This window comes from Centruroides sculpturatus, unplaced genomic scaffold (genome assembly GCF_000671375.1).
Source record: "Centruroides sculpturatus isolate CEXI.00-Female unplaced genomic scaffold, Cexi_2.0 scaffold620, whole genome shotgun sequence".
Lineage (NCBI taxonomy): Eukaryota > Metazoa > Arthropoda > Arachnida > Scorpiones > Buthidae > Centruroides > Centruroides sculpturatus.
Window position 1 is genome coordinate 441460 of NW_019384848.1, and position 24771 is coordinate 466230.

At 27.5% G+C, this 24771-nt stretch overlaps 1 protein-coding gene across 1 annotated transcript in view; it reads right to left on the reverse strand.

Annotated features, from left to right (window-relative positions):
* LOC111630420 overlaps window positions 1–20017 on the reverse strand; it is a 40211-nt gene extending 20194 nt beyond the window's left edge. The window contains exons 1-10 of the mRNA XM_023374507.1: window positions 19870–20017; window positions 19730–19778; window positions 17188–17287; window positions 17014–17120; window positions 12901–12942; window positions 11129–11339; window positions 10850–11050; window positions 9791–10008; window positions 8878–9021; window positions 334–1947 (exon numbers count right to left, since the gene is read on the reverse strand). Coding sequence (XP_023230275.1) covers window positions 334–1947; window positions 8878–9021; window positions 9791–10008; window positions 10850–11050; window positions 11129–11339; window positions 12901–12942; window positions 17014–17120; window positions 17188–17287; window positions 19730–19778; window positions 19870–19985 — 2802 coding nt within the window. The 5' untranslated portion in view covers window positions 19986–20017. The remainder of the gene's footprint in view (window positions 1–333; window positions 1948–8877; window positions 9022–9790; window positions 10009–10849; window positions 11051–11128; window positions 11340–12900; window positions 12943–17013; window positions 17121–17187; window positions 17288–19729; window positions 19779–19869) is intronic.
* Window positions 20018–24771: the final 4754 nt, after the last annotated feature.

A 24771-nucleotide genomic window follows, 5' to 3' on the forward strand; every position in this document is an offset into this window, starting at 1 on the left:
TGGTTTCAGGTGTGTTTTGAGTTAATTATAAAAGTTTAAAAATTTGGCACCATCTTTGTAAATAAATAAATAAATGACTGATAAGTTTAGGAAGCCAACTTTATTAATTATAAGAAATGTTTTCAGTCAAAATTTAACCATTCTCGGAGAATGGTTAAATTTTGACTAAAAACATTTCTTATAATTATTAAAGTTGGCCTTCTAAAATTAACAGTCATTTGTTCATTTATTTAAAAGTTAAAATATTAACCAGCTGGATTTTTAAATATATAAGATATATAATAAAGAAGATAAAGAAGAAGAAGAAGAAGGAAAAAAAAAAAAAAAATACACACCTTCTGATTTTCTCAAACTGCTGCGATTTCTTACTTTTACTTTGAGGCCATTTTCTTTCACAACACCATCTATATTTGGTGAAATCTTCTGATATGAATATAAAATATGATTTGATTCAGATGATTTTTTAAAGGATGGAGAACTGTCTGTACTACTACCATTTCCCACTTCAAAGAGTCCAATTGATTTTTTTGAGCGTGAATAATCATCTCTACTATGAGATGATGAATGCTTTCTTTTCAATTTTTTAATTTTTCCATCTTCACGTTTCAAGCTTCCATTTCTTGCTGCGGATGCAAGAAGATTGCCGAGGTGAAGAATTAGACCATTTCCAAGTTTTGGGCTATCTGTTCTATCATGACCACTCATTGGTGAAGTAGATGAACAGCTGCCAGATGATGATCTTTGTGGCCTGCTTTTAGAATTCTTTCTTTCTTTCTCTTGTTCCCTAGAAGTATCACCACCACCATCTGCTTTGCATAAAATGGGAGGAGATGGATCTCTATCATTTGAGAAAATCTTTGTTGCAGATTTTTTGACTGAATTTGGTATATCCATAAACTTCATATGGTCTTCACTGCTGCTATTATTGCAGATATTACTTGAATGATACTGTGTGTGAGTACTATTATCAGTTGTACCCAAACCACTATCAATACATGACTGATAGCGATCTGACGGAGAAAATAAGTCAATTTTACCAAGTGAAGGTGGTGGAGGAGAGACAGCAGAATACATTGTATCTTCTAGATTTTCTGATGATATTGGAGTTCTGCTAGGACTAATAGGAGAATAAGCAATTGGAAGAGGATCTGGAATAACATCTGTTTTTGATGCATTTTCCATAGATTTCATATCTTCTCTTAGAGTAATATTGTCATTATTGCACACTAAGATATTTGAAGATCCATTAATATGAGAATTCATATTATGGGATATGGAATTATAACTGAGATTCTGGTTAATTCCATTTTTTTCCATATCCCATAATTTGTTTGATCTTATGAATGAAGAGAAATTATTGAATTTTGGTTCTTCTATTTTAATTTGTGATGTTGCATCAGATGATGAAATATGATTAAAGTACACTTGAGATTGTTTTTGTTGTTCAGAAACAGATGATGGCTCAGGAAGTATACCCTTAGGACTCAAAATTGGTGCTGGAGGGCTACAACCTAGAGATGTTGGCACTATATCTTGTGGTGATTTTTTAATACAATATGGTGTATGTAAAGGAGAGAATGGTATTTGCGTTTCCCCATTTAAATGCTTCTCTAACTTTGGTGGAGAGGAATCCTCTTTTAGAGCATTTGCTATAATGTTTTTAATTCTCTCTTCGAAGTTAGGAACTGTAATGCTCTCACGAATACTTGGTCCATTGAATGCAATATCAGCATAGGACTTTTCTTTGGCACCAAATATATCTTTACAAAGAATTGATGACTTGTGAAAAATGCCATTTGGTTTCTGCTGTGTAAATATAGTTTTTTCTAAAGCATTTACTTCACTTTCCAATTTTATCATTTTGTTATGGAGCTGTCGCTTATAAAAGAGAGCCATTGAAATATCACTCAAAATACTTTCTCTGGTTTTCTTTTCTGTGACCAAATCCTACAAACACAAATTAATTAATTATAATTGCATACTTATATCATGATACAAAGATTAAACAATAAATTTACATTAAATATAAATATGTATATACACATTATAGTAAAAGATCAGTGTGTGAATGGCAACATTCAATGGTAAATATTGACATACAACTAATCTGTCAGCAAAAGTCCCAAAGATTTCTGGTATTACTAGTAGCCCGGGACGCCCTCTAGTGGGTGTTCTAGCAGCGGCGATGTCATTCCACGGTATAAATAATTATATATACCGCTATAAATAAATTATACTAATTTAAATACCGTATTTTGATAAGTATAAGTCGCTGTCAAGTATAAGACATCCATATTTTGAGACAAAAATTTTAGAAAAAACTTTTTTAATGGGATTGTCTAAAGATGCATTTTATTCGGTTTTTTATTCAAGAATATGACAGATGGATGAATTGATGCCTTTATTAAACTGAAATAATCGTCATTTCTTAATGTAAACTCAGAGGTCATGTGATGACAGTCGACAGAACATGGCGGCGATGACTCGCATGTCACTACTCTGATAATCTAGGTACTCTAGCCATTCGGTTGAGGGACCATCTGCTTAATGGACCACTGCACAGGCTGGTCCCTAGAGTGGACCACTACTATAGATAATTTCATTGTAAAAATGGTTACCTGTCGAGTATAAGACGCACCATGATTTTGAGCCCCAAAAAGTAGAAAAAAAAGTGCGACTTATACTTGTCAAAATACAGTAATAGCTGAAAATCATTGCTACGGATGCCCCGTAGTGTGTGTTCTAGGCATTCCATGACAGATTACAGATATACAAACAGTGGCATCAATGGCTTATATAAGTAGATAGTGTTTGAACATTCTCTGGTATATGTCTACATACATCAATAACCTGTGGTGAATATCAGAAATAGTTGGGTCTAGTGAATCAGAAAAATGGTTGCCTGAGGCTTGTGCATTGTTTGAATGTCATCAGCTGTTCTTTGTTGCAAGTTTGGCATTTACAGTATATGTGAGTTCTCATTGGTTACTTGTAATGTGTCTTTTTATTTGAGTGTGTAATGTACTAAGGGTTGCTATATTGGGCTATTACCATCATAATGAGTAAAGCATGTCATTATAAAACACAGTTGATCCTTGAACAAAACAAGCTTGAACTGCATGAGCCCACTTATACGCACATTTTTTTTCATTAAATATTATATGTATAGTTCTAAACATTACATTCTCCAAATATTAAAGAATGTAAAATGTTCAGTCAAGATGGAACACTGTTCTGTGCAACACTGCATTGTGGCAGTAGAGATGCTTATAAAGAAAGTGTCAATCACAGCAACTAAACACAGTGTCTGACTACAGTTTGTTAGGTGTGATGCACTGAGTCATAATACCAATTTACATGGTACAGGTGTCAAAATGGCATCAAGAAAGAAGTGTGAAGGACACCAAACTTCCAGGATGTCATTATTTGATTTGCACACCAGAAAATGTGAATCATGTAAGAGATGCCATTTTCTGCAGTCTGTGCAAATCTTCTCTGAAACTAGTGCTTACTCTCAGTTTGTCAGAGAGTAGCATTTGCAGAATTTTGCACAAAGATCTGATTACCATTCTTACAAAATTTACAAGCAAATTCAGGAAATTTTGAAACACATGTTGCAATGAGTTGTGTTGTCATTTCCAGCAAGACTAAATGAGCAAATTAATTGTAAGGGTGGACACTTATATGATTTTCTAGTAGTGTTTTGTTCTAATTCTTCTATAAAAGAGGTATGTATCTTTGCTAAGAAATAAATGTTTACATATTCCTATAAAATGTTATTTTATTTTAAAAACTGTTATATGTTTCTGATGATCCCTGTGTTTTCCAAAACCTATATTAGAATGACTTGTTTGAGAAAGAACACAGATGCTTAAGCAATTGCAAATACAAAAATATTACATATCAAGTTGTAACATTGTATCTAAATTTATGCAAATTATGCCAAATGAAGCAAAGTTCTCTTAAAAAAAAGGCATTGAGTAAAACCTATAGTTTGGAATTAAACTCAAGATGTTAGATAGATTTGAAGTCCAATAAGGATTGCAATTTCAAATTTATTATGCACACCATTAGGGATTGTAAATTTACCGACTTTTTCATTTACCAGTAATTCGGTAAATTAAAATTAAAATACCGGTTTACTGGTAAATTTTTTTCTTGAAAAATAAAATTAAGGTGATAAAAAATATAAGTCTATGATTTCCATTTCACATTTTTTATTTCAAAGATATCAAATATAAAAAATATAAAAATTAAAGTGTTATTCTAAACAAACTATAATAATAAATATAGAAATAAACAGAAATAAAATAATACAGAAAAATAAAAATACAACAGAAATACTATAAAGTACCTAATACCATTTTATTGATTATCATTTTTTAAAATTAACTTCTCAAGAAACTTAAATTATTTATAGTCTTATCTCCTGATTTTGATCTAATTTTTGTACAAAATAATTTAGATCCCGAGAATACTCTTTCTGATTCAACACTTGTTGGACAAATGGTCATTAAATTAAAATTAAACAAAAAATACCTCACATAAAATTAATAATGAGGTATATTGTTGCTTACACTTACCTGTTTTTTTTTTTTTTTAATGTCCCTTTAACCCTTTTAAATATCTATAAACACAATATTTTCTACATAGAAATTTCTAGTATGGATTTTTCATTTACCTAATTACCAGTAAATTTCAAAAATTTACTGGTAAATTTACCGAATGTTTTTTTGTCAATTTATCGGTTAACCAGTATACAATCCCTACACACCATAATAAATTTGAAATCAAGTTTTTCATTTTTAAATATAAGTTAGTTTGTAGAAACACTAATAAAAACAACCAATGAAGCTGAAAAGAGAAATCTGATAATTCTGATGTGAATAGTCAATACCTTACTTTTAGTATTAATATTTCCTTGTTGCAATATGTATTGAAACTGAATATTTGTAACAGAATTTTTTTGTTTTAATATTATCTAGCATATTAAATTTCATTCAAGCTACTTAATTTCCATGTTTAATATTTATGTAAACATATTTGTTTATTTTTTTGCAATTAAAAATTTTATTAAAAAATTAAGTAAATAAATAATCAAAATCAAAGATAACTTTTCAGCTCAAACTTATTTTAGAAAATTTTATTAAAAGTTTATTACCTTGCTTTATTTATGTAAGAATATTGTTTGTGTTTTAATATATTTTCTTATAAATCTATCTTTTTTCCAACGTTCATCTTCTACACATGGTGAATGTCAACATTCTCTAGTGCAAGTCAGAAATGACAACATTATAAAAAATATTTCAGACATAAACTGAATAACTTAATAGGTTTTGTAAAAAAAATGGCAAAAGTAAATTAAATATATTTTATAAAATTTCCTTCTATAGACAGATCATCCACAAAACACTTTCATGTATCATGATTATAACCTTTAATATGATGTACAGTACATTGCCTGAAGCAATTAAGAAATTATGCCACATATTTATATGAAACTTAAACATATGTTCTTTATGCATTAGAATCTAACAGCAGGAATTTTTAAATTTAGCTGTAACTGTATCATTAAAGAATAGATGATAAACTGTACTTAATTTAAAATTTTTTGAATTTTTTAATAAAGACAAATGCTAAGTTAAATTAATGATTTAATGTAAATCATTAAATTGTTTTAATTTTAAAACTGTTGCTTCTGCCAAATAACCAAAGTAAATGTCTTCAATTAAATCTATTTAAATGTATTCTTTTTTTATACCAAATCTTTTAATATGTCATTTATAAAACCTTTCTGCTTAAATTTGAGACCCCAATCCAGTTTATAATCAAAATCTATGGAATATATACAACTATATTTTCAGAATGTATTTTTAATTTCAATGCTGTCAAAATTTGCAAAACATCTAATATCTATAGATATTGCATGTGGTAAAGTTTTGATTAATTGACTTGAAAAATAAGTGTTTTGCACACAATGACAATTATCAATTATTACATTAAAGCACTTGTTAAATATGCTCTATTTAAAACATTTAATTTCTGAAGTAAAATGTTTGTATTTGTCACAATTTAATTTATTTCTTGTATATGAGGCATGTTCAGAAAGTAAGTATACTAGATTTTTATATTTTTTTAGAAAAAGTGTATTTGAAAAAAATTACAGGATATTGTTGATACACTTGACTATTTTTCCACATAACTGCCATTCCATTCAATGCATGTGGTGAGCTGTGGCACAAGCTTCTTTATGCCTTCTTCAAAGAACTCTCCTGTCAGCTCCTTCTCCCACTTGAGAACCTCTTTCTGCACCTGCTCGTTGGTTGAACATTTAATTCCACCCATGTGTGCCTTCAGGGAGGTGAAAAGATGATAATCTGAAGGCGCCAAGTTGGGAATATGGGGGGGGGTTCAAAATATCCCATCCTCTGTCATGAACATTTGTTCTGCCTCCACTAAACTTCCTACACCACTTAAACACACTCGTTCTGTTCATAACACCTTCACCGTAAACCGTTTTGATTCACGAAAAAATTTCACTAGGTGTTATTCCTTCCATGAGTAGGAAGTGGATCACAGCACATGGCTCGCACTTGGTGGGATTTCTTACCGACATTTTTCATGCAACTGGACACTACAACGTGAGTTTATGTATTACTGTGTTCCTGTAATGCTCGCTCCGTTAGGAGATCTCTCTCTTACACTTAGTGTTGCCAACCCTCAAAACATAAAAAAAAAATCACAACCCATTATAGTCACTACTTATTCTGAATATGTCTCATATCTATGAGATGATAGTAATACATAACAACTTCATTTGCTAACTATCATAGTTAGCAAATGTAGTTGTTATGATTGATGTTGCTAATATTTGTTATTCAAATAGCAATTTTTAATTTTAACAGGATGTAAAATTATCAAAATTAACTTTTTATTCCATCATTTTTAATGTTTGGTAAATTCAAATGAATTTTATCAATTTTCAGTTTATAAAATATATTAATTAAAAATATTCATTCAAGAGATTAAAAACATTTGCTTTTTTTCAATAAATTAATCACTAATTAATATTTAATAAGTTCTTTTGCTAGCAAGATTCAGAGTGATTGAAATTAAAATGAGGACAAGAATAAATAAAACTGAAACTTGCAATATACACATACATACACATCTTGGCAAAAAGTATGGAATTAGACTGAAAACACACAGGTACCCGATTCAAATATTTTATCATCAGAGACATAACAAAGAAAACAAGACATCAAGTTAATTATGTTAGTCATGGCTGTTTTGTATACATATTATTGGATTAAAATGAACAACCAAATTAACCAAAAGTTACTAATAGGGTTCATTGAAAACATTAGACTAAAAATAATTGCAGAATTGCCTACATAGCAAGAAATATGGAATTACCCATACAGAGTGTTCACCATACTGTAACAACATCATTTTTTCTTCATTTGCAAATAAGCTTTAAGTGAAGGGTACTGTATCAGATATATAAATTGCAACATACTCTCACATGATATTAGATGTCTGCATGCTTAGAGCCATAGTTCTCTATTGATATATTAAACAGAGTCATAAAGCTTATTAAGGTGGAGAAAACAATATGGGAAGTGGCAGTATATTGTGACTGTTCACTGTCTGCTGTTTCCAAAGTGTGGAAGAAATATATTGTGAAGGGAAAAGTAGTTAAAGCCAAATGTCTTGGCAGAAGACAACTGCACAACCAGATATACTGTTAAAAAGGATTTGTCAACAATAGAATTCAAGAAAAGAATATCAGTACAAAAAAAGTAAAATCAAAGCATACACTAACAGCAAGACAAAAAAAGAATGTGACTGACTGGTATATTCAATGATGAGATAAGTATATGCACTAGATATGACGACAATGATGGTCATGTTTGTCTGGAGACATAGAAATGTACAATACAAGGAAGGTTATATTATAGCTATGTTCAAAGTATCCTATATGATTTATTCTGTAGAACTATGTCAGAAAACAGTGTAGGAGAAGTGGCCATTATAAAGTTGACTCAGCTGTTTATATAGAGATTCTGGATGGATTTCTCATACCATCTATTGAAAATATGTTTGAAGATGAGAACAATGTCCTATTTCAAGATGATGATGAGTTCTTTCATTGACTACACCTTGTGAAATACTTCCTAAAGACACAACACATCTGCACTACGTGTTGGTCTCCAAACAGCCCTGATCTTTATCCAACAGATTTGAGTAAACTACCTTAAGGCATTAGCACAGTTTACACTTGCATGCATCATAGCTGTATTTCATGCCAAAGGTGACATTATTTCCTATTGATTGTGACTCTGTGACTTGATTCCACAATTATTTCCAGATTAGTGTTTGCATTAAGCACTATTAGAAACTACCAATTAATTTGGTTGTTCATTTGAACCCAATAATATTTATGCAAAATAGCCATGACTAACATAATTTACTCAATGTCTTCTTCTCTTTGTTATTGTCTCTGAGGATAAAATGTTTTTGAGGTAGATACTGTACCTGTGTGTTTTCAGTCTGATTCCATACTTTTTTCTCATTTTACATTCTTAGTATTTTTGCTTAATATTCTTAGTATTTATAATGAATTTTAAAATACGAGGAATTAATTTTAACTATTCTACACTTCTTTTTTAAAATATCAATAACAAATAAATTTCTTATTGATATTTTTCATACATTAAAGAAAAACACTATCTTGAATCAGACTTGAAATAGGCTATTCATTAAAATTCACTGAATAAGCAAAAATGATTTATTAGAATTGAAAATACTAAAAAGTAATATGCACTTTTATATCCTAGGAAATCAAGCAAAATATCAGTTAAAAAAATAACTCACTTTATTTAAAAAATCAACTGTATTATTAGTATGAACACCCAGATCTTCCATTCGAGATTTTAATAACGAAACACTATCTTCTATAAGTAATTTTATCTGTTTTTCCAATTGTGAAGCTTTGGTAACCAATTTTGCATGACATTCCTGTAAAGAATATAAAAGATCATACTTCTTTTTTAAAAAAATTGCATATTTATTTCATTTTTTTAGAAATTCGTATTAATTAACTAAATGTAAAATAGACATTTTCCAAATAATTTATTAATTTTGGTATCTAATCAAATTTGATTCAATATTATCTAATTTTATTTAGTAATGAATTCTGTATTCATATTGTTAAGATGGATAGCTTTCAATCTTTTTTACAGCAAATTTATAAAGTTGTTATAATATTGTTTTATGACAAGTTAATTTTCTTTTGAGTGCAGATTATTTTCTTTTCAAAACAAAAAATATATTTCAGAACAATATTAAATTTACAAGGAACCCAAATAGTTGTTTATATTGAAGAAATTTGGGATATGCCATCCTGTCATCAGTGACTTAAACTAACCTTTGTTCAATATACTAAAGAATATTTATCTTAAATTTTAGAGAAAGTATAAATATTTCATGAAATACAAAAAATAATAATTTATTATTTAAATTATTTGAAATAAAATTTTACTTCCTATTTCAGTATCAAATATGTTTACATATAATTTTTTAAGAATTTGTTTATTAAAGCAAACTAAACCTAATAACAAATTTATAAAAAAAAAAATTATTATTACTACATTGTATTTTTGTTTAAACACTCCAATAATTATGTCAATAATTTGTCTAAATATAAATTTAATGAAAACTAAAATTATTTGATGAAACTGATGAAGATAATTTTTGAGTTTTTGCACAATAAAAAAACACTACTTACTTTCTCTTGATCTATACTTTGCTGTAATTCCTTTCTATATTGTGATGTCTGCATATAATTTAAAAAATGTAGGAACTGATGTTTATATGTTTCAAGCAAGGCAGCTAATGCAGGTGGAACTTCACTAATGGGCTGAATAGGTGGTGGTGGTGATGCAATACTTAAACTATCAAGCTTTTGATCAATGCATCCTGGAGCTGGTTCAGAATGAACTGCAGCTGAAAAGGAATTAAGAAATTCATATTAATTAAATAAATGTTAATAAAAAATTTGACATACTAAATAAATTATGTACAATTACACCTTCAAGTTCCAGCAAAGTAATTTTTATTTATTTATTTATTTTCATGTTTACTACATTTAAAAAAATGTTTTTTATGATATTCCTTTCTGTGTTTCTTTATGTGCTATAATTTTGAATTTGTAGCTTTAGTGTTTTGTTTTGTATGTTACACATTGTAATGTTTTACAATTTAAAATTTATTCCATTTTTGCTTGACACAACCTAAGGAAGATCAGTTAATCTGACTAAAAACGTCAGTAGTCATTAAAAATTACTCTCCTATAACTTGAAGATATGATAGTATATAATTTGTTCTCATTCAGTTTGGTAGTCATTTATACTGAATAAACTTTGTAATAATATTAATAGTAAGTTAGGCTCTTATGCCAAAAAATGATAACTGTTAGGTGTTAGAGGTTGGAAAAAAGTAAGTAAATAAGTATAAAGACAAGATGTAAAAATAAAGTGAACAAGTTAAAGATGAACAAGATACAAGAATTGTGTAAGTGTAGTGTTAGCATTAATCATTAATAAGAAAGAATTAAAATCTAGATTCTTATCTAACTATCTGATAAGATTTTATTTAGAAATAAATTTAATAATAACAGTTACTAAATAATTTTTCTATTTCTAAATTATTGCAAAATCTGTTACTTCAGTTGCCCAGTTAAGAATTGAGCTTAAAATAAATATTAATTCATAAAAATTTAATTAATTTTAAAAGGTTCTCGATCTTCATTTTTATTGAACTAAATAAAATATAACAAATTTATTACCTGCACTAGATGTACTTAAAATTGTCTGTGCATGAAGCAAATCAAGACCATTAAATTTTAATGGTTTGCGACATTTCTTTGATCTGACAACTTTCTTTGGCCTTCCTGGACCACGTTTTTGATCTGAACTTCTACCCAATTTTCTCTGCCTTTGTCTTCGAACCATACGTACGATTGGTTCAGATTTTGTTTGTGTAGGATCTAAAAAACAATATATTAAAACAATAAACTTTAACATAAAATTTTAATTAAAACAATTTATATATATATAAATCATACCATTTTCTTCATTACTGTCATGGCCACTACTATTACTCTGACTTGGTTTACTTCTATTGTTACACCAATCAGACCAAGCTTTCCGAGTCGTGGGGCCAAACACTGTACCATCTTCTTTCATTTCTTTTGAATCATTAGATGAAGAATCAATAACAAATTGACCATTTGCTCTAGTTGTCCTCCTTCCACGAGTAACTATTGTTTCATCCTCCTATGAGAGAATACACATTATGTTCACATTTTATGTTTCATTTTATAAATGTGAACATACACATGTTCACATTTATAATACACAATGCAGCATAAATCAGAATCATTTCATTAAACTCATTTACTGTATAAAAAAAAAGGTTAACTTTTTAAACATTAATATTTACATTCATATATTAATTAATTTTTAAAATGTATTACATGATTATTAAGTGTTTTAAATTTTTAAAACACTTAATAATCATGTAATACTTAATCATATACCATATATACCTGCTAGTTATAAATTTTATTTTCTATATTTGTCCAATGACACATGATCTTCATTATTTGGGTATTCATTATCAGCTGCATTAATGCAAACTCCTGTGCTGTGCTCAATATTTTTATATATATGTTTTGTGAAATTTGCATATAAAATATGCAGCACTATTTGATGAGTCAAATATATTTACTAATAAAGAATCATCTAAATATATATCAACATCTCTAAACTCTACACTAATTAATTTGTGTAGAAGCAGGCGGTTATGCTGCCATCTTGTGTTAATTTTTAATGTTTATAAAAAAGATCTATTTTTAATTTAGAATTTTCTGGAAGTAAAGAATTGGCCTGAAGTAGGACTTGAACCTGCAACTCTTGCTTACTGTGCAGATGCATTGTCAGTTAAACTACTTAACCCTCTGTCTGATCTTCATTTCCAGAATTAATAATTTAGATATAATCATACTGGTTACTCATAGTACTGACTGGGTAAAATTTCAGTGCCCACAGCCTGTAACTCATCAGCTATTGCTTTTACCATGGTAAAAATGATAGCTGGCTGAGTGTCACAGAGTTATTGGAGAAGTCTGGGTAGCATATCTGGCAATGCATCTATATGGTAAGCAGGAGTTTCAGGTTTGAGCCCTGCTTCAAGCCAATTCTTTTTCCAGAAAATTCTAACTTAAAAATAAATTTTTTATAATTATTAAAATTAACATGAGATGGCAGCATAATTGTCTACCTGTAGACAAATTAATTAGCTTCCAATCATTAACTTAGCCATATAATAGCCTGATAATTTGGCAATGGTTCCATCTAAATACTTTTAGATTTATTTTGTTTAATGAATAATACATATTTTTATTCATAATTATATACACTAATTCTGTAACTTTTTCCATTCTAATCAAAATATTTATAAATATTCCAAAACAGTGAAATCATTTCTAGACTTTCAGGAATGAATCTCATTTTACCAATATTTTCAACAATTATGGCTAAGAAGTCACTTTTCTCCAAAAAAGCAATAATATTTTTTGGATTTAATAGACTTTAATCAAACAATGATTAAATATGAAATAACAGAATATATGTTTAAATATAATTATTATGCCTACTATACAAATTCAGGTTATATAATATATGTTTACTATCTGAGCAGTACTTAAATATAAGACAATATTAGAAAATTAAAACTGAAGAAATTTTGTTTTTACCCATCTATTTCCAATTGATATTATTTTATTCACATTATTTATATATATAGTAGATTTTCAAATATAATTACTCTACTTACTCTAGTTTTTGGGTTTTTCAATCGCAGAAAATAATTTTCTAGCTGTAAAGTTAAGTCAAGAACAAATTAGATAGTCATTAACAAATCAAATAATTTTTTATTAAATGTTTCTACTAACTTAAAACAGCTATTTATATTAGGGCTTATCACACCAGTTAACATATATGCAAAATTTCTTAAATTTAATACATATTTATGATTACAAAGAGAGATTTTACAATTATTAAAACAAATATGTATAAAATATGTAAAATACACCCAAAATGTTCAGAGTTTAAAGTAGTCTTTCTTCAGTTGGTGTTTCAATTAAACATATAATACAAAATACATAAAAGTTATATTAAAAGGCCGAAATAATAATAAAGACATCACAATTAAGAAACTACTGTTATCTCACAATTGCAGTACAATAACTTTTATCTTTTTTCATATTTTCACAACCAAGCCAGCTGTAAAGAGTTCTATACACAATTAATGAATGATTAATTGTGTATAAAATTCAGATGGAATGTTGTTATGGAACAGATGTTCCGAAACAATGTTCCATCTGGTAACCATTATAGCGCTTGATGAAGAACTCAGGAGTTCGAAAACATTTGTCTTGAGATAGTTGTTAGTGTTTTGTTTGCTTCACAACAGTTATTGGTTACATGTGTGTCATTGAGTATTTCCCAGTGTGATGTGTTGTAATTTGAAGTGAGAAATATTTATAAATCTACAAGGGTAATCCCAAAAGTAAGATATCCTTTTTTTTTTAAAAATACAAAGAAATGTTTATGCCACAAAAAACTACAAAAACTGCCACAGTGCCTACAAAAATGCATCAATCAAAATGGCAATTATGTAGAAAAATAGATAAATGTTCAAACTTTAAAATGATGTAAAAATTATTGAAAATAAACGTTTCTTNTTATTTTCAATAATTTTTACATCATTTTAAAGCTTGAACATTAATCCATTTTTCTACATAATCATCATTTCAATCGATGCATTTTTGTAGTGCTGTGGAAGTTTTTGTATGCCCATGTCATACCAGCTTGCCGCCATGTCGTGTTAAATGAATTGAAATTCATCGCCAATCGATGCTAGTCATGCATGGATGTCAAAAACATCTGCAAGTGGTGTAGGGAGTTTGCAACTGGTTGTACTGAAATTCACGATGAAGAAAGAAGTGGAAGACTGTCAATTTCCAATGAGACAGTCACAAAGGTTCAGCAAACCATGCATAATAATCGGTGGATCATTCTGGATGATATCTGCATTTTGGTTCCTGGGGTTTCCCAAAGCACATTCATAGGATTTTATGGAAACATTGCAGTATCGGAAGGTGTTTGCAAGATGGGTCTTGTGACATGACACTGAGCTGGTATGACATGGGCATACAAAAACTGCCACAGTGCCTACAAAAATGCATCAATCAAAATGGCAATTATGTAGAAAAATAGATAAATGTTCAAACTTTAAAATGATGTAAAAATTATTGAAAATAAACGTTTCTTTGTATTTTTTAAAAAAAAGGATATCTTACTTTTNGAAATGTTTATGCCACAAAAAACTACAAAAACTGCCACAGTGCCTACAAAAATGCATCAATCAAAATGGCAATTATGTAGAAAAATAGATAAATGTTCAAACTTTAAAATGATGTAAAAATTATTGAAAATAAACGTTTCTTTGTATTTTTAAAAAAAAAGGATATCTTACTTTTGGGATTACCCTCATAAATTACTTCTGCAAAAAAAGCACATTGAACATCTTTGAATTTTTACTTCCATAAAAATAATAAAACTAAAAAATATATTGGGTGACTTTATTATACCAGCTGTAACCTGTCAAAAATGGCAGAAGAAATGAAATCCATAAATTTTAAGCTGGACCACAGCATTGGAAATACAGGTATCTCTCATACAACACAACACTTCTAAAATACAATTTCACTCTAACACAGTTCAAAAATTGGGGATATCCCCCATATAACATGGTTTCTGGTTTCGCTGTAACACTAGTTTAGGAAATCCTCCATACAAATTTCATAGTTTTTAAGTGTAAATTTCATTATTCAATATTTTTTTATTCAAATAAGCATGTCTGTTGTCTCAAATTTGCTCACAGATTTTAGAATATTGAAATTTTCAATTTCTTTTTGTGCCTTTTGTCAAGTTCACTTTAATGAAAACCGATAATAGAATTTTTTCTTCCTTGTCCTAGCTTTCCTATCAACTAGGTGTCATTGTCATTCCCCATATGGAACAATCTTTGTATTTAGAAAAGGGTTTATTTAAACAGTTTTAGGTAAGTGTCATTAAACTTTTTTAACCGTAGGTAAGTAATCATTTGTAAAAAAAAGACAAGTAAAATACAGCAGTATCTCATATTCAAACTGTTCTCAACTTGAACAATTCAGTATTCCAACACAAATTCTGGAAAAATAATTGCTCTGTACTCAACTGAACAAATGTAACCTCTAGAACAAGTTTTTGATTAATAACATATTTTTATTTTGTCACCCATAAAAAATTATAAAAAAAATGAAGTCATTGCTGATATTTCTGATCAAGATCAACAAAAAAGCTGATGATACTTTGTAAAAAGAAAATGCCCTGGTTTAACTAAAATTAATATTAATGTGTCATACAGTACTTTTAATTGTGATTATTAGTTAATTATTGAATTGGAAATAAATTATTGATTGTTTTAATAAATATATTTCTCTTAGTAATGAAAAAGAATATTATACTTTGTTAACTTTGGGAACCTAACCCCATGTGTTGATTTAGCCTTTAATCCATATAGCATGGATTCACATAACATGGCACTTTTTCAGAATGTAACTACTGTGTTATACAAGGGATACCTGTAATTTATTTTCTTGAACGTTAGTAAATTGAAATTCATAAAAATTATAATAAAATATTGTAAAATTTAAATAAATAAATGCTTACTGTAATTAATTAAATAAAATAAACAAACATCTTTCTCTATTCCAGCACAACATTTAATACGTTGTGCTGGAATAGAGAAAGATGTTTGTTTATTTTATTTAAAANAACAATTAATAACGCCACCTATGCAGTTGCAACAGTTAATCTATGTTATCATAAAAGGACTTTCAGGCTGTTGATAAGCCTTCAGCATCCCTGTGATTGATGCACTGTGCGGTCATATGCGCCTTGTGTATCTCAACTTTTTCCAGGTGTTTCACCGCTTGCATTGATCTTGTAGGTCTAATAATCGCTGCCTGATCCCAGTATACTGCAATTTCTTGCTGCTTCGCAAATGCTGCGAGGACTGTGCTATCAACGCTTCTATTCACTGAGTATTTGTGCTCAACAATCCTTTTCTTCAGGTTCCGCATTGTTGCTCCTATATATATTAGGTCAGAGTTAAATCTATGGTCTTTCATAGGTATCGAGTAGACTCCTGTCATGCTATTATGCTCATATCTTCTCTTATCGTTTCTTAGAAGCTTATACACTGTATAATTACGCCTATAAATTATTTTTATATTCCTATATTCCTATAATTATTATTTTATATTACACAAGGCGCATATGATCGCACAGTGCATCAATCATAGGGATGCTGAAGGTTTATCAACAGCCTGGAAGTCCTTTTATAATAACATAGATTAACTGTTGCAACCACATATGCGGCATTATTAATTGTGTTTATAATATTACTTGATATATAATTTTTTTGGTTTATTTTTAATTATTTTGGTTTAATCTATACATTTTATGAGTACGGGCATGCGCTTTAGCGTTAACTTGTGAATAAGCACTTTGAATTTTTGTATTTTTCGAATACTTTGTTTATTATATGGTTTGAATTTGAACTGAGGAAGATCGCTTAAAATGGTCGAAAACGTTTTTTAACGTATTAAATGTTGTGCTGGAATAGAGAAAGATGTTTGTTTATTTTATGTAAAATTTAATGATTAATCACTTATCCATTGACTTTTAAAATATTTTTCTAAGAAATATTTGAATTTGAATGCAGTTACTGCAGAAAAGTCATATTCTGCTAATAAAAAGCATTTTTGCATAGAGCTACAAATGTTCAGACATAAGATATATTATTAAATTATAAACAATGACATTTTCCTACATTTACCTTTGTTCTATCTATCCTATGCAAATAATAGGACACTGGTTTTCCAGTCCAAGATACTGATCCTTTTAATGGTGTAATTTCTTTTACATGCATAATTGTCCCAATATCTAGAGAAAATGAACATTTGGTTAAAATTTAAATTTCTCAATAATTTTACAAATATAAAATACTAACCACTAAGATTTCTGTCAGTAATTCTGAAATTTAAAGGACAGAACGCTTTTGATGAAACAATTCTAGCACTATCTTTCATGTCTGCAAATCTCATTTTCAACTGAAATGTAAAATTTTTAATAATTAAGATTAAATATAAATATTATAATAAACTTAAATTTTGATTTGAAATCTACTAAGTTTTNCTTAAAAAAAAAATTAAATTTATAAAAATTTAGCTTAAAAAATCAAACCTTATCCTCTTATTTAAAAGAAATGTATTCAATTATATATAACCTATCTTCCAACAATGAAAATTACAATAGAATTTCTGAATATAACAACAACTTTAATAGCAGTTAATCAATAAATATTAATACAAAAGGTTTGTTATAATGTATGAAGAACCACTGTTGTATAGTTATATAAATAAGTAAATGTATTGATCTAATTCTATTGAATATCAAAAATTAAAATCATATGAATTTATTTCCAAAAACTAGAATCTTAACCTTTTTAAAAGACTAATTCTGTATCTTTAGATTTTTTTCTTTTCATTTTAACAATTCATTTGATTGAATAAATATTAATTTTGTACTATAAGCTTTTAAAATAATTATAAAATTATATTTGAAATTCAGTATTGTATTAAATGAAAATTTTTGTAGTTCTAAATTAATTAAAGGAAAATTTTTTGTTAATGATCTGTTCTAACTTGATAGTTCTTTCTAAAATATAAAAAATTCTAATGGTTTTACTTTAAATAACTGAAGAAATTTAAAATACCTTAAACTAAAAAATCCTTTTCATCATCATTTTGAGAAAGAAAAGTTCAAATGCACTTATATTCTTTGTAACTCCATACTCTTTATAAAAAATTTTCATCCAGATGTGATAAAAATAAAAGAACAAGTTTCACTCAAAGTTCAAAGCAACAAACTTTTCCCCATAGAAACTTTTAATTCCTACTAACTAAACTTATTTATCAAAAGTCTGTAAACATCTTTCCTGTTTTATATTCTTGACATGAGTGTTATGTTAGAAATTTTCTGCTTTCCAAAGTTTTCTAGTCTCTCATCTGATTGCTTTTACAAACATTGATTCTACTCTACACTGGTTTTATCTTTGAAAAAAGATAATGGTTTTAATTCCAATTGTAACTTCTTTACTTTCTGTCTGAAATACTGTTATGTTTCATCTAACTTTCTTTTCTTAAAAAATCTCATATATCAATATACTTAGCAATATTTTGCATCTGAATTTACTTCTAAAAAAATAGAATATGCTATTACATATACTATGTATATAATGAATCAAGGATTTGTTACAAGTTTCTCTTATTATCCTTGTTACATTTTCTTTTATTTTCATTATTTTAATTCTATGTTTATATATTAAGATTCTCATATAAATCAAGTGAAACTTTTAATATCTTTAACTCAAAATTAAATATAACATTTATCATAATTCTAATTTGTCCTTAGAAAAATAATTTTTTAAACAATATATTATTATTATATTCACAAGAAAACTGAATATTTATTAACAAGTTTAACTTTTCAAAGATTTTAATATTTACACTTTCTGCTTTCTTGTAACCAAAGAAACAGAAAGTGTAAATGTTCAGTTTAAATATAAAATAATTCTACACATTCATAGCAGACAGGTTACTATATTACAAAAATAGATATGGCTGTTGTCAAATTTACAAAAATCACTAAACACTATGAGTTAATCAGTGCATAAAGATTTTTTTTCCTGTCATGCCAAAGAAATTTTTGGTTATATAGTTTGTGACACTAAAACAAATCAAATATATAATTTCATTACAGACTTGATAATGAAGTTTATTTCTGAAAATGCAATATGATTAATCATCAAATTATTGATTATTAGACTCAGATTAACTATTTCATATACACAGTTTTTCATAGAAATATTTGAAATTGTTTCCTAATGGTAAATGATATCAAATGACGTTGATTCATATTAATTGGCAGAGAATGATGTTAAATAACATGTCATGCACAACTCTTTTAGTTACTTTGCTTCAGAGAATTGTCAAACAGTAGAATAATATAAATTATTGTGTATATATGATATCAAAATCTCTTTATACTTTTAAAGTCTGAATACATAATGTCAGTTGATATTACTGCATATAGCTTGGTAATTTGAAATTATTTAAAAATTACTTCAATATTTTATCATTTTGAAATAGTAGCAGTTGGTATTTCAAACTATTATTATCTGCTGCTATTAATTACTATCAAATTAACAGAATATTTTTAGTAGGACAATTTTATTATAATTCTATTCCTTAGTCTACATTCCTTCTACAATATCTAAATATTTGTTATTTATATTTATTCATTAGTTCTGAACATTAAGAAAGTTTTCTTAATGTACAGAACATACATTTCAATATCTTCAGTTTATCAAAAATAAAGAAATTGCAAATAAATTTTAAATTTTTACAAATTTTTATTTTAAATGTGAAATATTCTTAAGACTAGAAATTTGTTAAAAGTATTAATGCTTCTAATAATATATAGTATCTTACCATATGATCAACTGTTGGTCCAAAAGCAAAATTGTTGACAAATACTATCCTATATTTATAAATTAATATCATCATCAACATTTAAAATCCTCAATGCAATATTCAATTACAAGAAAATTTTTAAAAAGCAAAAATCTTACGATGAATTCATGACAATTTCTCTGTGCTCTTCAGCCAAAAAATCACCTTTGATTAACTTAAATTCTCCATATGTTTTTCCATACCATTTCATCCAGAACTCAAAATTTGCACACATTTCCTAAAATAAAAATTAATTGTTAGCAAGAAAAATACAGCACAGCATATATAAAAATCATTTAGTATAATTTAATGTATTTGCTTTATATTTTAAATATTCATTCATTTTCTTTTTATATTATAAATTTCTAAAAAGAATTGAAGACATTTTTTAGTTATTTACATTAATTTTTTATGTTAAAAGTATAATAATAGTCAACAAAAGAAAACAAAATTATTTAATTTCATTAGCTAAGTTGCCAAAACTTAATTTTAATTTTTTTTTCATATTTATTATAAAATTTGTAATAATAAAAGTTATTCTTTATTTATTATAGTTCATCAACTTCAATTAATCCAAAGAATATATAAGAATTTATGCTCATTTATACAATCCTGGCAAAAAGTATTTAAACATGATGATATAAGAAAATAACACTGTAATGATCAAAACAAAAATATACATTTTATTCATTAGGTTATTAAGCTTAATTTGAAATAAATAAACCAAACCATTTTCTCAAGAAAATACTTATATGTAAAGCTGTGTTGGAAAAAGTTTTTGTACATACAGGAAGTTGAAAAATGTATTTGAATAACAATAATAATAAAAAGAATTACAAACATAATAATAGAAGTTAATATTTTGTTGGTCCCAGGGCTGAATGCAATAGGTGTGAGGCCTGATTGAATTTTTTTGCGGGGCCCCTCAAATAACAAAATGAATTAACAGTTAATTTACATATTGAAATATAGATTTTAATTATATAAAATATAGATTTTGTTTTAAATAAATATTTAAAACAAAATCCAATTATAAAAATCAAAAGTCATGAACCATAAGGTAGACAAATTTCTACATTAAAAAACCTGTACCAAATATAAAAACAACAACATTTTATTGAATATAAACATACATAGATATGTTTTAGTATTTCTATATTTTTAAATGAATATAACTACATAAATTTTTGCCATGAAAAATCTTCTGATGTGTTGATGAATGAATATAACTGAATTTTGTTGAATATATTTTGCTGAATTATAGAGAGATGTTTTATATGTTCCGAAATTTTTGTTCTGTAAAATCTTCTAAAATAATATCAAAATCCAACTGGTTTGCTTCTTGACTCTCAATCGACATGATCACTAAACTGTTTAATCTATTCTGTAATTTGAAACTATTTTTAAATACATAAATTTTGATGTGCTACGGGGCCTGATTGGTGCATATCGATCCAATTGCCTCAAATCTGGTCCTGGTTGGTCCTCCTCTTGATCTTATTACAACTTCTATGCATATTGACATTAGCAAAATTATTTCATTGAATTATTTCATATTTATATTTTCTGAAGCTAATTTTAATGGCTTCTTTAGGTTCATCTTATTAGCTATTGCCCTTTCATCAACCAGCGTTTTTACCTTTGTGGATAAATTTTCAATACGGTTTAAATCTAAGCTATTTGCAGGCCAGGTTGATGTTTTAACACCCCTATATTTTAAAAATTCTTTAATTCATTTGGCTATATGGTATCATCCTGAAAAACAACACCAGCATCACCAAAGTGATCTCTGATTGTTGGAATCAAAAATTATTCTAAAATTCCCTCACTCTTCTGCTATTATAGCCTCATTAAGAATACACATATTCCCAGATCCAATAGCTAACATGCAGCCCAAAATCATTAAAACTGTCAAAAACACTATCAAATGCTAACTATCTTTAATGTTCCAATATTGTATCAATAGGAATGATTTTTCTATAGCTATCTGAATGTGTAAAACATCAGATAGCCTAAATTATTTTAAATCTTTTCCAAATTTACTAATATGATTAATTTTTGTTTATATTTTATCTTTAATTTTTGCATAAAGTCACTAAAAACAAAATTATTTTTTAAATTTGAGAATACATTTTTTCAGTGTTATGATAACTGATTTAATTGTATATAGCTTCTTAGTTATATAAATAATATATAGTTTATAAATATTTTAAGTAATGAAAATGATTACTTTTATTGCTCATATTTAATCAATTCTACTGACTTCAAGTTTTTGTAAATCAGATTTATAATTCTGCAAGGTTTTCCTGATTAAAATTTAATTATTTAGATTTGATTAAGATTAATGAATTAACACATACATTTTTATATGTATAACTGATACAAAACAATAATTCAATTTAAAATAAAAAATACTTTTGATCTGTAATGTATTTATGGTATATTTTCAATTATTATTTTGACCAAAGATGCTCTAAAAATATTATCATAATGCAACATGTTTATTTTAAATAAAATTTATTGTCTGATATTGATATGTGCAATATTTCATTCTAATTAAAATAGCTATTTTTTCAATTTTCAAATTTGAATATTTGTTATATACTCAAATAAATAAATTTGCTGTTTAGATGTAACAGCTAAACATTTTTTATGTCATCAGACTGACATAATGAACAGCACAAAAAAAAAATTTAATATACAGTCGACCCCCTATAACACGAGTTCCTATAATTCGGATTCCTATATCACGGCGAAAAAATTGCGACCGTACTTGTAAAACATGCTAAAAAAACTTGTATAATTCAGTAAAACGTCATCGCTGACTCGTGTTGCAACAGGATTGGCCGAATTTGGACCAATAGTGGACGAGCAGCTGACGAACTACTTACACGCTACGGAGAGTTTAGGCAGGTAAGTTGGGTTTACTATAGTCTGTACAGTATATAAATTAGGTACTGTAAGCCTAATACAGTACTCTTTTACATTTTATACATTTCTTGTGAAAAAAACATTTCTTATTCAACGGCCATAAAAATTATTTCTATTTATGATGTCTTCAAAGTTAAGCGAATTTTTCGCAGAAAAATTCGCTTATCAGAAAATGCGCCCGCCGTTTGGTGCGCTGCTCCGCGACGAAAACAAGCTTAATTAAGCAATGGCGTCGTCGAACGGTGCACACTCGGTAAGTAATCCTACAATTTTTTGTTTATAGCATAGTTTAAACGGATTATTTCCAAAAAATTATACGTGTTTTGGAAATTACGTACAAAAAAATAATATAAAATATTTTTTACTTTTTAAATATTAAAACAATCCACGTCTTCTCTGAAGAGAATAGCATTAGCACGCGAGTAGAGCGCTGCTTCAGCTTGTGTTTGAGCATGTACAGACTCGTTTATACTTACCTCTAATTATAAAAGAGCTGTTTCATTACACAATAGCATTATTCTTGCTATTACGTCAGTAGTGATAACAAGTGGAAGTTCATAAAATTTACTTAATGATTTATCCGCAGTCTGTCACGTGTGTTGGATGACGTAGTTTATTATATTCGAAGCAATTCAAAATAGAAATTAATTTTAAAACGTTTTATTTCTATAAAGTTTAATTTGTTTCTTTAAAAATACTTTTGATAATGATTTCTTTANGCATATAAATACATACAAATAATTTTTAATTGGGGCCGGAGACTAAAGAAAACAATAATTTAGAAAAAAATGTTTAATAAAATCTTAGATAATACATATGTATAACAAATTATATTATTATACAATTTTTCACATTTATTCGATTATCAGAACATAATTTTAACATTGTTTCCATCTCAGGGATAATATCGTGACATTTACGAGTGATGCTTGAATTTAAAGATTGAGCATTTTTTACAGCTTCAAGAATTTTTTCTTTACCTTTTATAATTGTTCTGACCGTCGATTCCAATAGATCAAACTCCTTGCCAATTCACAAATTTTCATTTTTGTATCGAAATCTTTAATAATGCTAAACTTTACATTCCAAAGATAAAGTTTTTCTTTTCTTGTTTGATGCAGAAAAATCAGTTCTACTTCATTTGGATGACATAGTAGAGTCTCTCAAGTCTCCGTAGATATAACAAACACAGAAATAAATAACACAAAATAAATTGTAGCTATGTGTCGATTCCGCGCGACACGTCCGAACATGTAAGCCGAACAATAGTGTGGGGGGGGGGAATGAGTGATCAAGAGTTGCATGGCGCTCAAACAAAAGACAAATCGACGAGATTTGAAAATCGCGTAAGTCGAGGTATTACTGTACGTGCCTGGCTGTGATTGGCTCATGTATTCAAGGACTCTTAGAACATCAATTTCATAAAGAACGAAACGTATCTACCGTGTTACAGGGAGGTCAACTGTAAACTACTGTATGTTTATATCTCTATACACACTATAGAAAAATCTAAGAACTGATAAATTTTTCAGTTTTAGAAAAAAAGATTTCAGATTTAATAAATACGATGTAAACTATACTTTCTAAAATAATAATAGAAATATCTATTCTTCAAATAACAGTCCTGTCATCAGGAGCTTTCCTCACCTTAGAAATACTATACCATAATAATTATAAATAAAATAAAATTCATATGAATTCAGAATAAATCTGCATAAAGCATTTGGTAATTTAAAAATGGAACAATTAATTAAGAAAATGTTAACATGTTGAAAAAAATTAAAAAGGTTTTCAATTTCTAAAAAAAAAAATTAAATTTATAAAAATTTAGCTTAAAAAATCAAACCTTATCCTCTTATTTAAAAGAAATGTATTCAATTATATATAACCTATCTTTCAANTATACAAAAAAATTCAAAACCATGTTTAAATCATTAATATTAGAAAGTATATAAATTTTCAAATTTTTTTGACTTTTTTGAAATTTTAAATAAGACGCTGAATTTAATGAATTTAGTTATAATCAATTAAAAAGAGATCCTATGGAGGATTTTAAAACTATTCTCTAATTGACATTGTATATCTTAAAT